Source organism: Rhinolophus ferrumequinum, chromosome 5 (assembly GCF_004115265.2).
Source record: "Rhinolophus ferrumequinum isolate MPI-CBG mRhiFer1 chromosome 5, mRhiFer1_v1.p, whole genome shotgun sequence".
In the NCBI taxonomy this organism is placed as follows: Eukaryota; Metazoa; Chordata; class Mammalia; order Chiroptera; family Rhinolophidae; genus Rhinolophus; species Rhinolophus ferrumequinum.
Window position 1 is genome coordinate 14,671,151 of NC_046288.1, and position 14,726 is coordinate 14,685,876.

The 14,726-nt window shown below is 35.1% G+C and overlaps 1 protein-coding gene across 2 annotated transcripts; it reads right to left on the bottom strand.

Annotated features, from left to right (window-relative positions):
• Positions 1 to 1,443: 1,443 nt before the first annotated feature.
• On the bottom strand, positions 1,444 to 14,708 carry LIAS (lipoic acid synthetase). Of its 2 annotated transcripts, none has more exons than XM_033106215.1 (11): positions 14,146 to 14,506; positions 13,532 to 13,641; positions 12,488 to 12,581; positions 11,735 to 11,815; positions 9,800 to 9,956; positions 9,658 to 9,715; positions 7,894 to 8,022; positions 6,087 to 6,232; positions 4,985 to 5,055; positions 4,103 to 4,214; positions 1,444 to 1,851 (listed from the first exon to the last, which is right to left on the bottom strand). In XM_033106215.1, the coding sequence occupies exons 1-11, from the start codon at positions 14,275 to 14,277 to the stop codon at positions 1,799 to 1,801; spliced, it is 1,143 nt and encodes a 380-aa protein (XP_032962106.1). In that variant the 5' UTR covers positions 14,278 to 14,506; the 3' UTR covers positions 1,444 to 1,798. The 2 variants fall into 2 exon arrangements, with proteins under 2 accessions (XP_032962106.1, XP_032962107.1); XM_033106216.1 differs by lacking the exon at positions 14,146 to 14,506 and adding an exon at positions 14,541 to 14,708 and having other exon boundaries at positions 1,687 to 1,851; positions 13,532 to 13,704.
• Positions 14,709 to 14,726: the final 18 nt, after the last annotated feature.

Consider the following 14,726-nt stretch of genomic DNA (forward strand, 5'->3'; position numbering starts at 1 on the left):
ATACCCTGGCATTTGGTCTCTAGTTATGGTATCAATGGTCAGTTATGCAATAATGAGAGAATGAATAACATACACTGAGAGACTATTTATGATTCCACTTTGAAACATTTCCTGCTACTCTTTCAAGTTTTTGGATTAAGTTTAACTGGCGAGTATCCTGAGGTTGCAAGATGAGGTGTTTTAATATTTCTTAGTTTAGTTACTTAGCTGTGTCAGGATTTTTCTCATTACTGTGCAACCAAAATAAAACGAATAAGTAGACTGCTGAGGCTGACAAGACTGCAAATGTCATCTGTGACTCCCAATTTCACATTGTTATCAAAATTGCTTCATTTTATCAGTCACTGTTTTTATATATAGTTGTTACCATACAACGTGCTAAGAAAATGCCATTTTATTTTACATTGGGATTCCATGAAGATTTCATTTGACAAAATGATTCTTTTGCTAAAATGTTTTGTTAGCATTTCCCTCCAGTGTGCAAAACTAGAAAATATCCAGATTATGTTACAAAATCACAGTCTAATCATTCCTGTGAAAGCACAGATTTTAGCGAGGTGGCTGCCAGAGATTAAAGTTAATGGGGTTAATTTTACACAGCAAAATTTATTAGGATCTATAAAGAAAGTGAGTCAAAGAATATATGGCTCCCAAGTTAAAATTTAACTTTCAAAGCTGTGCATTATTTTTGTGAAAAAATAATAGTTCATATATTTAAAAATTCAAAACCAAACTGGCTACCACATTACATATTTTACAGTATAGTCATCTAAAGACTTCCTTTGTGAGATGTAGAAAGACAGGATTCAGAGTCAAAAGTTCCTATTACTTAGGAAAGAAATTCCTTCCCCAGGTCATTACTATCATACAGTACAAACACCCCACCAGAGAGAGATGAGGACTAAAAGGAATAAATGGGAGAGTACATGCGATGTAGCAAACTATTATAAGATGAGCATTAATATTGTTATTCTTAGGTTATATTTCCCAGTCTTGGACAACACAATGGTCTTGGTTTCACAGAGTAAGTAATTAATGTACTTACTTAATTACTTACTCTGTTTCACAGAGTAATTAGTAAAACTATTTTGCAGGTCTAAAATAGTCATGCCAGTGTAAAAAAAAAAATCACTCAAAATTGTAAGCCTTTTAAAATAATTTCAATGTTTTATTATGCAAAGAACACATGCTAATTATGAGTGAACTGATCAGTCTCAAACAACATTGTCTGTTTCATCACAGTATATCCTTTTTCAGAAATGAATTGTGTCATGATGTATAGGTAACAGAGGCTTAAAGATTTTCTAGAAGTTTTTAATATATATATATATATTTTTATAATGTACTTTTATTTCTTTAAGTGGTTTTTTCCAGGACCCATCAGCTCCAAGTCAAGTAGTTGTTTTCAATCTAGATGTGAAGGGTACAGCTCACAGTGGCCCATGTGGGGATAGAACCGGCAACCTTGTTAAGAGCACCGCGCTCTAACCAACTGAGCTCTAACCAACTGAGCTAACCGGCAGCCCCAATATATATATATATATATTTAATTATACTGTTACCAGCAAACTCTTACAAAGATGTTTTATGATTACATCATAGCAAGCAATTGTTTACTGAGACAAAGATATGGTAAAAGACAAATTACTATAATTAAATATGCATAGCTTATTGATATTTTTCTTAAAACAAAAAACTGGAGTTCATCCACTGAAGTGTAGGCATTCTGACACCACCTCTGTTACCAACTGGAATCACGTTTTTTAAATTCCTTTGATCTTGAATGTCTTGTTAAATATTAGAGGGCTTTTGTCTTTCTTTTAGCCACTAGATTTTTCAGGAAAAATTCACCTATTTAGGAAAAATGAAAATACATTATTAATATCAATCTATAGTTTTAATAAATTTCAGAATAATTATACTTTAGTGTTGCCCTTTAAAGAAGACATTTCTCTTCTCAAATCTCAATGGCAATAATTTTCTAACCTCACATATCCCCACTGGCCCTTTTCCCCAAAATAATGATTAATCATTATTCTTTAAAAAAATTTTTTTATCACTACAGTCCTATTATTTTTTCTAGTAACTCAGTATTATAAAGGGACCCCTTTATAATATAAATATAATATCTATAATATCTATATAGATAAATATAGATAATATATTTATAATATAGATAAATATAATATCTATATATAGTATCTATGGGTCTGCTTCTGTACATTTATTCCACTTTATATACTATCTATGGGTCTCCTTCTGTACATTTATTCCACTTTATGTACACTATCTATTCCTCATCATTGACAAAAGTATTGCTGTTGGCACAATTCATTTCAGAGAGCAATTCTGCTACATTATTAGCCTGGATCTGATGTTTATAAAACAGACCTCATTGCAGTTGAGCAGACTCATCTGATGGAATCTCTTTAGCTTATTTCCTTCTAGAGAAGTAAGAGCTCTTCATTTAAAAGGGCTTTCTCTCCACCCGCTAAGTGTGCCTATGCAGTCAGTTAGCTGCTTAGAAGGGACACATTCACTTTTCAGGTCATTAGGGTTCCATTTAGTCTGTCACTGTTACATACAGCACGGCTCAGTGCTTATTGGCAGAGCTCAGCACTGCAGGCCTGATTTTATGTGGAGTCTGATTAACTTCTCTTTGTCATCTTAATATATGAGTAGAATTCCAACTATCCTATCTGTACACAATCACCAAGAATCCCCCGGCTCATAACCTAGCCAAGTAATGGATAGAATAATCCATGCTGCTCCATATCTCTCTAAATCTGATAGGAGTAGAACCAACACGATCAGATGCTGCTCCATCATCTGAGTCTCATGCTCCACATACCAGAATTTGATCTCTTATTGGTAATTTAAAAAGCATTATTCAAAAGTTCATAACTCAGTTCCTTATAAATGTTAGAAACTTTCCTTAAAAAAACCCCAGCAAAATAAAAACTCCTTTCAAATGATATTCTACTTTAATCACTCTGGAAGCTGATGTTTTTTCTGTTCTTTATATATAGTTTTAACTTGCCAGTAGCGCGACTTGAAGAATAATAAATCACTTATAATTACAGGTTTCCAAAGTCCCCACACTGTCAGTCAGTGTTGAATCAAATTCTTGGGTTTTGTCACTATGGTAAGTTGTTACTTCACTAAAATGTCTTCAATTTCTTTACAGGAACATACTGAATATTACAAATACTTGAACATTAATTTTTACAAATAGAATTTATGCCTAATTTAAATATATCTATGATTTAAATTCCAATATGTAAGTCACTTAAAAGATCATTAATAGTAATAACATAGTTTAGATATATCCAAAAAATAAGTAGCTGTATATTCTTCAAAAAATTTTAATTGTTAAGTTTAACCGACAAGAAAAACATCATAAATGTTTTTCTTTAGATTAAATTCAATCTTCAGATATGTTCTCATAGACCTTTTGATGGCCATTACCACGTGACTTTTTATTTCTTGGAAAAGGCTTTTATTTTCATAAGTCAGATCAAACTACTGATCAAATCAACAGCCAGAATTACAAAGCTGAAAAACAGCATTGTAGCTGGTAAAAACACTAAAAATTTCTATAGGGAAAATAATCTTAAGCATTTTTTTCTGTTGCTTCTGAGAGGAAAACCACAAAGATAATGGTGCTAACAGCAATGCTGTCGAGTAGATCCTTTTCAGGGTTTAAATTGATCTGAAATTGGGAGTTTGGAGATGCCACTGGCATCCCTGTCAAATGAATATACATTTTCCAGAAAACCATGTTATATGCTTGACAGATCTTTGTCATTTCTGAATAACCTACTATTCAAATCCACGTGTAGAAGTAACCGATGACTTCTGCTTTCATTATAGTAGCTGAGCTATTAATGGGGGGTATGGGGGGCAAGGTTCTTCATTTAAGGAAAAACTATATTTAAGAAAATTTTTTTCTTTAATATGACCCTTATGGAACAAATCTCCTAAGGGTGTTTCAGAAAAAAAAACCAAACCTCTCCCCTCCACAAAAAACAACCACAGCAATTATAATTTTAATGTGGAAAGTTATGGTCTAAATAAAACCATCCCCTGCGGTCTAACTTACCTGCTTTGTATGAAGAACGCACCAGAGGGCCACTTGCAGTATAATGAAATCCAAGTTCATTTCCTACTTTTTCCCAGTATTTGAACTTTTCAGGAGTAATGTATTCTTCCACCTAGATTTAAAGAATTAATTCTGACAGATTCTAGAATTTCCACAAATTGTTCTGATTCTACAGAAAATCTGTACCCATGCATTCAGGGTGGTTTTCATGTCCTAATTTACCCAGGCGCCCCCAGGCTTCTTCCTCTCCCTCTTCACTGTTCTCTTCTGGTCCCTCTACCAGAGCATGATTACAGGGAATTAGGACGGAAAACAGCAATTCTCAATTAGATTAACTATTCCAAAGGACAGAGAAAGAAAATGAGATTATCTACAGAGATTATCTCTGTCATTCCTTTACTGACTAACAGGTATATGCATGAATTAGTCATGCCTGTAAGATTCTTGAGGACAAGACTGTCTTACTCATCTTGCATCTTCTGCTCAGCATTGTACATGGCATGTGGTCACTACTTAAAAGTTTCTTGAATGAATAAATGTCCAATATAAAAATAGGAAGACTGACTGACTTTTCTTTCTTTCTTCACCTCTGGCTCTCATATAACTCTAAAACAAATCACAAGATGACCAAGGGGGTATGAAAGCAATTTTCCAACTTTAAAATTTTTTTTCTGTAGGTTCACATAAATCATATAATTTTGGGGGCAGCAACTAAGTGCCAATGTAACTGCTTTATGCAGCTCTTAAAATGGAAATTGGAACTTGGAAATATATATATGGAACATTATACTAAAAATCCAGCAGCTTCTTAATCTTACCTGTGGACAATAAAGATTTAATTCAAATTACCAACAAACATTTGGCAACTCATGGTAGCTGTACCTTAAGGTGGCGCTTGGTTGGCTGCATATATTGTCCTAAAGTCAAACAGTCCACACCTGCCTCACGAAGTGCTAGACAAAAAAAAGCACACATTACATTAGCAGATGTTTCTATGATGCTAAAACTGCAGATTTAAGCATAATTTTTCAGAACATAATTTTACATCAGAACAGCGTGAATGTCATCCTGGCCTATAATCCTGATGTTGGAAAAGACTATAGCTATCCATTCAAAGGAATGTATGTGCCAGGAAATATGGTAAGGATTGAAAACACAGGAATAATTAAGACAGTCATATGGGGCTAATATATGGACAAACAACTCCAATACTATGGAATAAAAGCTAAATAAAATAGGGGGTGGAAGGTATCTGGAGAAGTCTGCTAGGCAGAAAAGATGAAGTAGTACATGAAAGGCCTGAAAAGATCCATATTATAGATTGTATTAGGCTTTTGCTTAGTGTACAAGATATGCTCTGGGGAATGTGAGTTGATCTCTGACATCAAAATCTAATAAAACTATATACATTGTGGTAAAGAGCAGCTTTTAATTATTATTTGAATTTATTACTCTTTGAACCAATAAATAATTGCAAGAAAGCTAAGGACCCTCAGGTAAAATAAAGCTTTTATATTTTAAAATTTAAAAAACCCAAGAATCACAACACAAATGGGCTTATTGGACTAAGGTTCAGCCAAGTCCAAAGCATGTTACGTAACAATGCTACAAGGACGCTGTTCCTGAAAGGCCTGGATTTATTCATCTTTGAACTGTCCGTGCTGCCACAGCTCCTGGTACCTGGATGGCTCTAAAAAATTGTCCAATGACTGAACAAGTAGACAAAATTATGGATTTACTCAATAAAAGGGTAGGGAATAAAATGGGATACAAATTTCGTATCCCGAGCTCCCTGCACATTAGTCCATAAGGTTCTAAGAAAACACACTTCCATTCCTTTTTATGGTGCTATTTATAACCACATACTGTATTTTGTTCTTACTGGCACTTGCACTGAGACTATGGCGGTATAACGGGAAGGGGGGGAGATTGTTCCTGCTATCACTCAAATTAAATGGGCGTTTTCATTTTTCAATTTCTTTACCTTTCATAGTTGCATATACTTGCTCGTCATTCTCGCCTAAACCCAACATTATAGATGTTTTAGAAATAACATCAGGCCGAACCTCCTTGGCGTGTTTCAGTACGCGTAGAGACTGGTCAAAATTGGCGCGGGGGTCACGAACTTTCCTTGAAAACAGCAGGGCTGTTGTCAGCAAGAATAACAAGCTCAACTAAGACAGTTATGCAAGAAACCTAAAAGCCAGAAAAGTACATTTCGGACTTTATGTTATATCATATGGTTCAATGGTAGAATTTGTGAACAATGTCTGTTATTTATTTTAGGATAGAAAATAAGGCTTCACGGGGGCCCCCTAGCTCTGTTGACTTTTAAGGCCTTTCAAGCCTAGGGCAGAGAAAACTAAAATGGAAGTAATTCAGTTTATGAATAACTCAAAAAACAGAATTCTGAAGCTGACAATGAGTAACTGCATGGGGTAGTCAAGAGAGAAGGGGAAGAGTAGAAAAAAATCTCGATGAACAAAGAAAAACCTGTTTAACCCAAACTCACATTTCAGAGGTCTGAAACTTTTTATGTTCATTTCTTTTCTAAAGACTAAGCTGCCCTCTGCTGGTGAGTATGCAACATTAACATCTTTTGGGTAAAAAAAACCTTATGATTCTGGAATTTTCACTGGAAAGGATAATGTTTCTTAAGTGAAACTAGGGAAATTGGCACCCACTGGCGGTGGTATCATGAGATATGACAGGGCTGAAACAGGCTGTGTGCTTCAACAGGGGCCAAACCACCATGGCTGAAATGGGGACATGGGTCAAAGTATAGAAAAGTTGCTGATGATGTTAAACCAGCATTTACTTGAATTCAAATGCACCTTTATTTTGTGTAATTGATTTGTTGTTGTGGTTGTTATTTTTAATCAGAGACCAGTTCACAGGAAAGAGAGGAAACAAATTTATGAATTTAAAAATAACCATAAAACTGGTAACACAGAAAGTAATTACTTTCTGAAAGTATTTCTCTACCGAACTTAAGTTATGTTCCCTAATGTTCAGATTTAGTGGAAATGATGGTTGTTTATCATACTTCTTTCAAGTTCTCCATCACAGAATGATGTAGAGAAGCTAAGAAAACACTGCCAAATACTCTACTAAAATTAAGTAAAATGAATGTATTAATCTTGCTAAAGTAATTTTCATTTTTCTGAAATATGAACATAGTCATTGATGTGGATTAACAATCTGTAATTACTCCTAACTACTAAAATTATTAGGAAAAGTAAGGAAGCCTAGTGTCTACTTTTTAAAAGAGATTTAATACACCTGAATGATACCAGTTTTTCTTTGGCATCGTTTATTGCATGTATTAGTGCCAAATTCATTTTAAAGGTCTATTTTTTTCAGTATTACAAGCAAAGCAATTAACCTTGTGTAATTTTTTTTCTGAAAACTATTCTTTGGAAAAAATAACTCACCGGCACTTGTAATATACTATTAAAAAAAGAAAAAGATGCTCATTATGTGTAACAAAACATACACATATGTATAAATACGTATGTATAAATACACTTACATGCTAGTAATCAATATTACTAGGCAGAAATATTGTGGGTGATATTTACATTCTTTTCGTTGGCTATATTTTTAATTTTTCTATAATAAACATATATATATGTGTGTGTGTGTGTATATATATATATATATATATATATGTTTTTAAAGAGTTCACTTTATAAAAATCAATTACAAAGTTCTCCCCTGAAAAATAGGTGAGAAAATATAGCTGATTCTGACCCTCTAAACTGCCAACATTACTCTGTATGTGTAATCACCTCTGTAATTCTGGAACTGTTTCTACATTATGTGCATATACATCTAATCCTGACAGAGCCACTTTTTCTATTGCTTTAAGATCTCCTCGGAAATCAGGGGTGAGACATTCCACAAGAATTTTTGGATTCCTAGGAGAAAAAAAGATAAGTATCAAACTGAGGAAAAGAACTGACATAACTGCTACTCAAAATAGAAATCACCAGTACTCATGCTGTATCAGTTTCAACATATTCATCTGTAGAACTCTGCCAAGAAAAGCACGAACATACAAATGTTTATATATGAACTGTTAAATGGAAAAACAAAACAAACAAAAAAACCACAAGCAAACCCAGAACATTAAATAATATATAGTGGTTAAAGCACATCTGCATGCAAATAATGACCAAAATAAATTTTGAGATTCCACAGCCTTCTAAACTATTGAGTAGGTATTAAAAAAAATGCTAAAAGGAATTAAAATATAAATATTAAAACATTAAATATAAAATATATTTTTATTCTTTAGAAAGCAATCAGGACATTTCTTATGTGAATTTAAACATTATTTGATTGCTTTAATTTTGATTTCTTTTAAAATTCATCAAATGGTGCCAACCTTCCTTTCTCTGGACAAATATTTCACAAGCTCTATGTGTGTTTTTCTCTAAACTTTAAACAAATTTTTATTACATGGAGGTTGTCCTTGGTTGTCATTTCTCTACTTGTACACAATTATTCTTACTCTCCACAGAAAAGCTGCTTCTGAACTCATCGGGTGAGCACTAAAATCCTGATTTTAACAGAACAGTAGTAAAAATGCCTCAGTGATTTAAGTTGAAAGCTTTGTTTAAACGAAATATAAGCAAAACGTTAATCTTCCTATTTATATTCTGGCTATCTCCGCGAATTCAAGCATTAAAATGTGAACTAGGTCATTGAGCTGCTTCCTTGGACAGCAGTAGAAATGACTGGGACAGCTGATAAATTTTTCCACAAACCCAACTTCCAAGTTTTTGGAGCTGTTTTCTGAGAGAACAGACGTATAAAGGACCACATACACACTCTCTCACGGATATTAAGAGATGCTGAAAGAACACATCCTATAATTCACTGTTTTTTAACTGCAGATTGAGATCCATTAGTTTGTGAAATCAATTTAGTGGGTTGCAAACAAATTTTTAAAATGAACTATAAAAAAACAGGAAATATTGGGGGAAATCATTGAAACATTTACTACGTGTGCTAGGTGCTAGACTAGCACTGAGCCGTAGGAAATAAGCGTAAGTTCTTTTTTAATGCTTTTTAAATTGATAAGATTAAAATATTAATGAAAATGTGGATTATGGGTAAAATTCCAAGGGCATATGAATATAGATAAAATCTGTATCAAGACTTACATATTTTATTTAACAATGTGGGAGCTTATCTCATCCTAACTACTTCTAGATGATGACTTATTCAAAATCAGTGCTAGGAAGACTGCAGTTTTATACTTTTAAAATTACAGTTTAGACTAATTCAAATATGAAGTAGGGGCTCTATGGATTAAGGATAAATTTGTGCCTGAGTCCCTACAATTTCTGCAAATATGAATCTGTATGTTCAAATATGCTTTTATTGGAAGAAAAACCACATAATTTCCAGCAGATTATTAGAAGGATTTATAACCGCCCCCCCCCCCAAAAGGTTAATGACCACTGCTTTAAGGTAAAGACCTTAAATAACCTGAATTTATGTCAGTCAAAAAAAGTCAAATACATAAGCAATGCAAAAAGAAGTACCTTTCCTTTAAGTATGACACAGTCTTTGCAAAGTGCTCAGCTCCTCCATCAGGCATATCTAGAAACAAGAGTCCACTGCTCAACATGACGTCACAACTTAATAAGAGCCAATTTCTGGAAGAGGCAATGATGACACACTAACCATCTCGATCCACAGATGTCAGGACAACATAATCCAGACCCCAATCTGCAATTGCCTTTGCAGTATTGTAGGGCTCATTGACATCCAGTGGAGGTGGCTTTCTTGCAGTCTTAACAGAACAAAATCTGCAACCTCTTGTACATGTGTCACCCATCAACTAGAATAGAGATGTTACAATTTAAACCAAGGAGATAGATGACCCTCAAGAATATGATGTTGAGAGAATAAAGTGCAAAGAATGAATACAATTTTATTCTGTTTATAAGAAATTTGAAACATTCAAAGCTAAACAATACAGTTAAGGAATAAAATGTAATGTGGTAAAACTAGAAAGAAAGGGAACCGATAAACTCAGAATTAAGAATACTGTTAAGGGAAAAAGAAAGGGGATGGGACCAGCAAGGCATACGCAGCGGGGTTCAAAGATAATGCTAAAGTTTTACTCTTAAACTGGGGGTATCAGGGTGTCAGTTGTATTGGTATTCTTTATAACTTACACATAGGTTATAAAGATTCTTTTGTACCTATTTAATATTAATAAAAATGATTTAAAATATTTAATTAACATATCAATATACAGGTCTCTGTGAGAGTTAAACACAAGCCACACCTCCTTCTTGTTAAATAGGTGAAACAGAAAACACATAAAAAGTTAATAATTTGCTTTCTGTGGGAACCATTCTTTCCATGACACTGCTTCTGCTGCCACAGGTCACTACCACATTCTGCCCCCTGCCAAGCGCAGCCATTACAGATATTCTGGGGCCAGTGGAGTTTCAAAGCCCCACAGTAGGGGTTGTGATTTGGGGGTGAAAAGCTCCTTCTCTCCTTTATGTTTAACTCTCTCACAGGGGACTCACAGCAGTGGTGCTTAGGCCTAACATCTCAGAGTTTTACTGAAACAATGAACTCTCCCCAGGAACCAGCTATGAGTCAATAGCAGGAAAGGGGACCAGGTAAGGGGTGAAACCAGAGATTTCCATTATGGAGTATTCAGAATCACGTCTTCCTTCAAGAATTGGGGTGTGTAACTTGGATAAGCTCCCTGGTTGACACTGTATTATTCCAGAAGGAGCTCTATCTCATAAGAATCCTCAATTCTTCGTGTAAACAGCATCCTGCTGGTATAACTCAACAGTTTATCAGACATTTCCAGAAAAGTATGAACTTTTGGTTGCACACAATTTAGGTTTAACCCTAATACCTCACTCTCCATACCACTCTGGATAAATATGGTAGACTGTACTGTTAATCCCAATTCTTACTCCACCATATTAAAGTTATACATCTCAACATTTGCCAGGTAACTTACAGGACCCTCCCACTGGAGGAGGAGCTTGTATCTCTACCCCCACTGTTTGGCTTGGCCATGTGACTTTTTTGCCAATAGAATGATAGCAGGCATGACCAAGCAGAAGCCTCAAATGTGCATAGATGGCTGGCTTGCCCTCTTGTGCTCCTTCCATTATCCATGATAAGAATATGCATGGAAGAGCTGCTGGTCAAGGAGAACAAAGCTATGTAGAGCAGACCTGGATCCAACCTACTTCCTGGAGCCCAGCTTAGCCCAGTGAAGATCAGCTGAAACCCAGGTAACCGAAAGACTCATGAAAGAGAAAAATAAATTCTTGATGTTTGCGGGGGAAAAGAAGTTAAGCAATCATAAGCAACATTTCCAAAAATTAGTAGAAAAGATAGCTCAAGGCAGCAAGGATTAACTGTCAGACAGATTTAAGAATTGGTAAGAGATTTGTTCAGAGAAGGTGAGATCATAACAGGCTGGATTATGCTGTCAGGTTTTTTTCAATTTCTCATAAATTCATATGTAATGAAAAATCTGATCAGAGATTCATAATGCACATTTTCAGAAGAAAGGCGTAAAATATTTCCTTTCAGTTTCTAGACTAAAAGTTTAGAGTTTGAGGCTGGCCTTACCATGATTGTGGCTGTGGCAGTAGCATACTCTCCACCCCCCCAACACTCTCCAATATTGGGACATCGAGCTTCCTCACACACCTGTATGTAAAAGGGAACTGAATACAATCAGGTTGTAAATATTTACCAACTGAACAAATTAGTGATCAGGCATTTTACACTGTTCATCTTTACAACATATTTATCAAGACATTCACTATACAAAAATGCTATTAACCTGCCAAACTGTACATATATACATATACATATAAATATATATATATATACACACACATATATATGTGTGTGTATATATATATATATTAGGATCCCATTTTTAAATTAAAAACTACATGAATGTATATATTTTACAGGTGCAAAGAAAAAGATCTGGAAAGATATATATTGAAAAACTAAAGTGACGTGGTTAAAATTTGGGATTGCATATATGATGTTTCACATTTAATATTATGCTCTTTCTAACAAGCATGTTCTTAATTTGTAATATAAGACAAACCCTCATTTCCTAAGTTGCAGAAAAATCTTTTTTTTAACTATTAAATGAGAAGCTAAGACATACAGTTACTTTTTGTTTCTGTTGCAGACAAAATGACTTTTAAATATATTTCCATTACTGATAGCAATGCATCCTAAACATCTTTATTCACGTTCCTTGCTGTTATTGATATGTATTTTATTAATTTTTAAGTTACACATATGTAGAAACATTATAGCTTTTGGTTAAGAGAAATATTTAACAGTTTGACAACGTACTGTATGGAGATTTAAATTCCGCAATGTATTTTTCAGCTTATTGTAATTTTTCCCCATGGGAATCTCTGTCTTTAGCCATGGAGGTAGTCTTAACCTGAGGAAAATCAAAACAATCCATTAACAAATTGCACAGCATTGAAGTTATTTTGCTCTATTACAATTCCTAGTTAAGAAATTTTCCCCCATAATCCAGGATTAACTCTTATAATTTCTGCGATAGGAGTAAGAAGAGAATCAAATTTAGGCTTGCTCAAACATTTCAGAAAACATTGACAATTGTGTCTAACAGGGCACTATGCTTGTGTGAACGTTTTACAAAGGTATAAAATAACACCATCCTAATAAAAGAATGAGGAAGTTTTGAAAATCTCATTCCCCAATAAATAATACTGACAAAAAATTCTGTATTTGTTCAGAGTAAGGAGAGCGTCCACAGGTGTACTTTCTGCTCTACTTTCTGTTCTCCATTTTATGATGATTATTAAATGGAAAAAGTCTAAAATTCGGAGTGAAGACTATGTATCCTAAGGTTCCCCTTCACTTCCACCGACTTATGATCTAGAAATTGCTGGAGAGCAAAACAATTTGGCCTCTGCATGAAATTCCCTCAGCATTCTTTTAAAGTAAGGCCAGGTATGCACAGGTTATAAGTACACTGATTAGGAGAAGCAACAAGTTAGAGTATCAACAAACAGTAACAATGAAAAACTGATAAATTTATCAAGGTCTAATAGACTAGTAGCAAGGTAATACACCTTCACTTTCTGAAGAAATTTGATGGTGGAGAGAAAATAGGAGATAGCAGTTAGGAGGGTTAAGTTTTAGGAAGGATGAAGGAAAACTGTCAAAGGGCATAGAAAAAAGAAAAAGGATTCCAGCAATTTCACCTACTTACCTGTTTTATGTCTGTTATCACTTCTCTCTAATGACTTTAAGCTAAATTTAAGAAGTCTGATTAAAAATATACTCTAAGGCTTGGTTATATCTAAAAATAATGCATGATGAAGGAATGGGACATTAAAATTATCTCAAAATTTCAATTACCGTTCTCCTTTCTGGCGTTTTAAGTTTCCTTTATAGTCATCCCAGGTACTCTTGTCTGCAAGATCACCAGATACAAAATCTTGAAGGTCTGGTCCATTCTGCAAAAATTCCTTTTTTTTATCTGTCAAGGAACTTACTGCTCTCACTGGACTGCATAAATATTTTCCAAATACCTAAAGAGTTTATCACGACATTTATTTAGTAGGGCTTGGAAAAAATTTACTTTTAATCTATTTAATAACCCTTATCTTCCCCCACCCCCCAAAAAACCCAAAATAGACCGAAGCATGCTCAAATCCCCTATATAAAATGGCGCAGATCAATGCATACAGTCCACCCTCCCTATTTGGACTCCCCACTGCAGATTGAAAACAGTACAGGTATTTATTGGGGAAAAAAAAAAAGAAGGGTATAAGTGGACCCCCTTCCCCCCTCCCCGCCCCACCCCAATTCAGAGCCATGTTGTGCAAGGGTCAGTTGTATACATTTGTTAACCATAAGAAACCATTGGTTTCTAGATCTGAACACAAATGTGACAATTTGGCCAAATACTATAAAATTCATGAATCAGTACATGTAACACAAAAGAACCTTTAACAATTCAAAAAGGGTGCTGCACGATTGTTAACGCCAGTCGTCCACGTCTCCCGCCAAAGCCTAGAGCACAGGTTTGTGTTCCCAGCGTCCAGAGTGGTGTCTAGTACATAGTAAGAGCCCAACACAAAGTAATAATTTGGGGTGCTCATGGCTCCTATAGAGCTCCAAAAAAATACAGGGTAAGAATAATTGATAAGCAGAAAAAAAGCTCAGTGCCTGCCAGAGAACCTACAAACTAACCAATACCAGAGACTCCATCTAATGGGTGAGCAGGGAGAATTAAATGAGAAAAGTTTAGAACAGGTGCCTGGGTAGAACTAAAGGCTCAGTAAGTGCTGGCCTTATTATTGGGCATTCTGAAGGAATGGGAGCCCCCACCCCACGCCAGCACCCTACTCGCTCCGCCGCTCACCCGGGGCCTCACGGAGCGGGCTACGTTCCCGCAGCGTAGCGACATCCTCTTTTGTTTTCTCGCAGGGTCGAGGGATCACTAATTCCCGGGAAAAAGACAGACAAGACGTCGCATAGTTTATGACAGAGAACCTGAGCCACCGCTAACCCGTTGGAACTTGAGCTGCCTTGCGATTGGTTGCTTTCG

Bases quoted from the DNA above. Each gene is read 5' to 3' on its own strand.
- LIAS (XM_033106215.1), bottom strand. From the start codon at position 14,277: ATGAGCACCCCAAATTATTACTTTGTGTTGGGCTCTTACTATGTACTA. The intron at 11,816-12,487 runs GTACGTTGTCAA...TTTTACATACAG, and splicing joins GGAATTTAAATCTCCATACA to GTGTGTGAGGAAGCTCGATG. The intron at 6,233-7,893 runs GTGATTACACAT...GCTGTTTTCAAG, and splicing joins ACAGTTCCAGAATTACAGAG to GAAAGTTCGTGACCCCCGCG.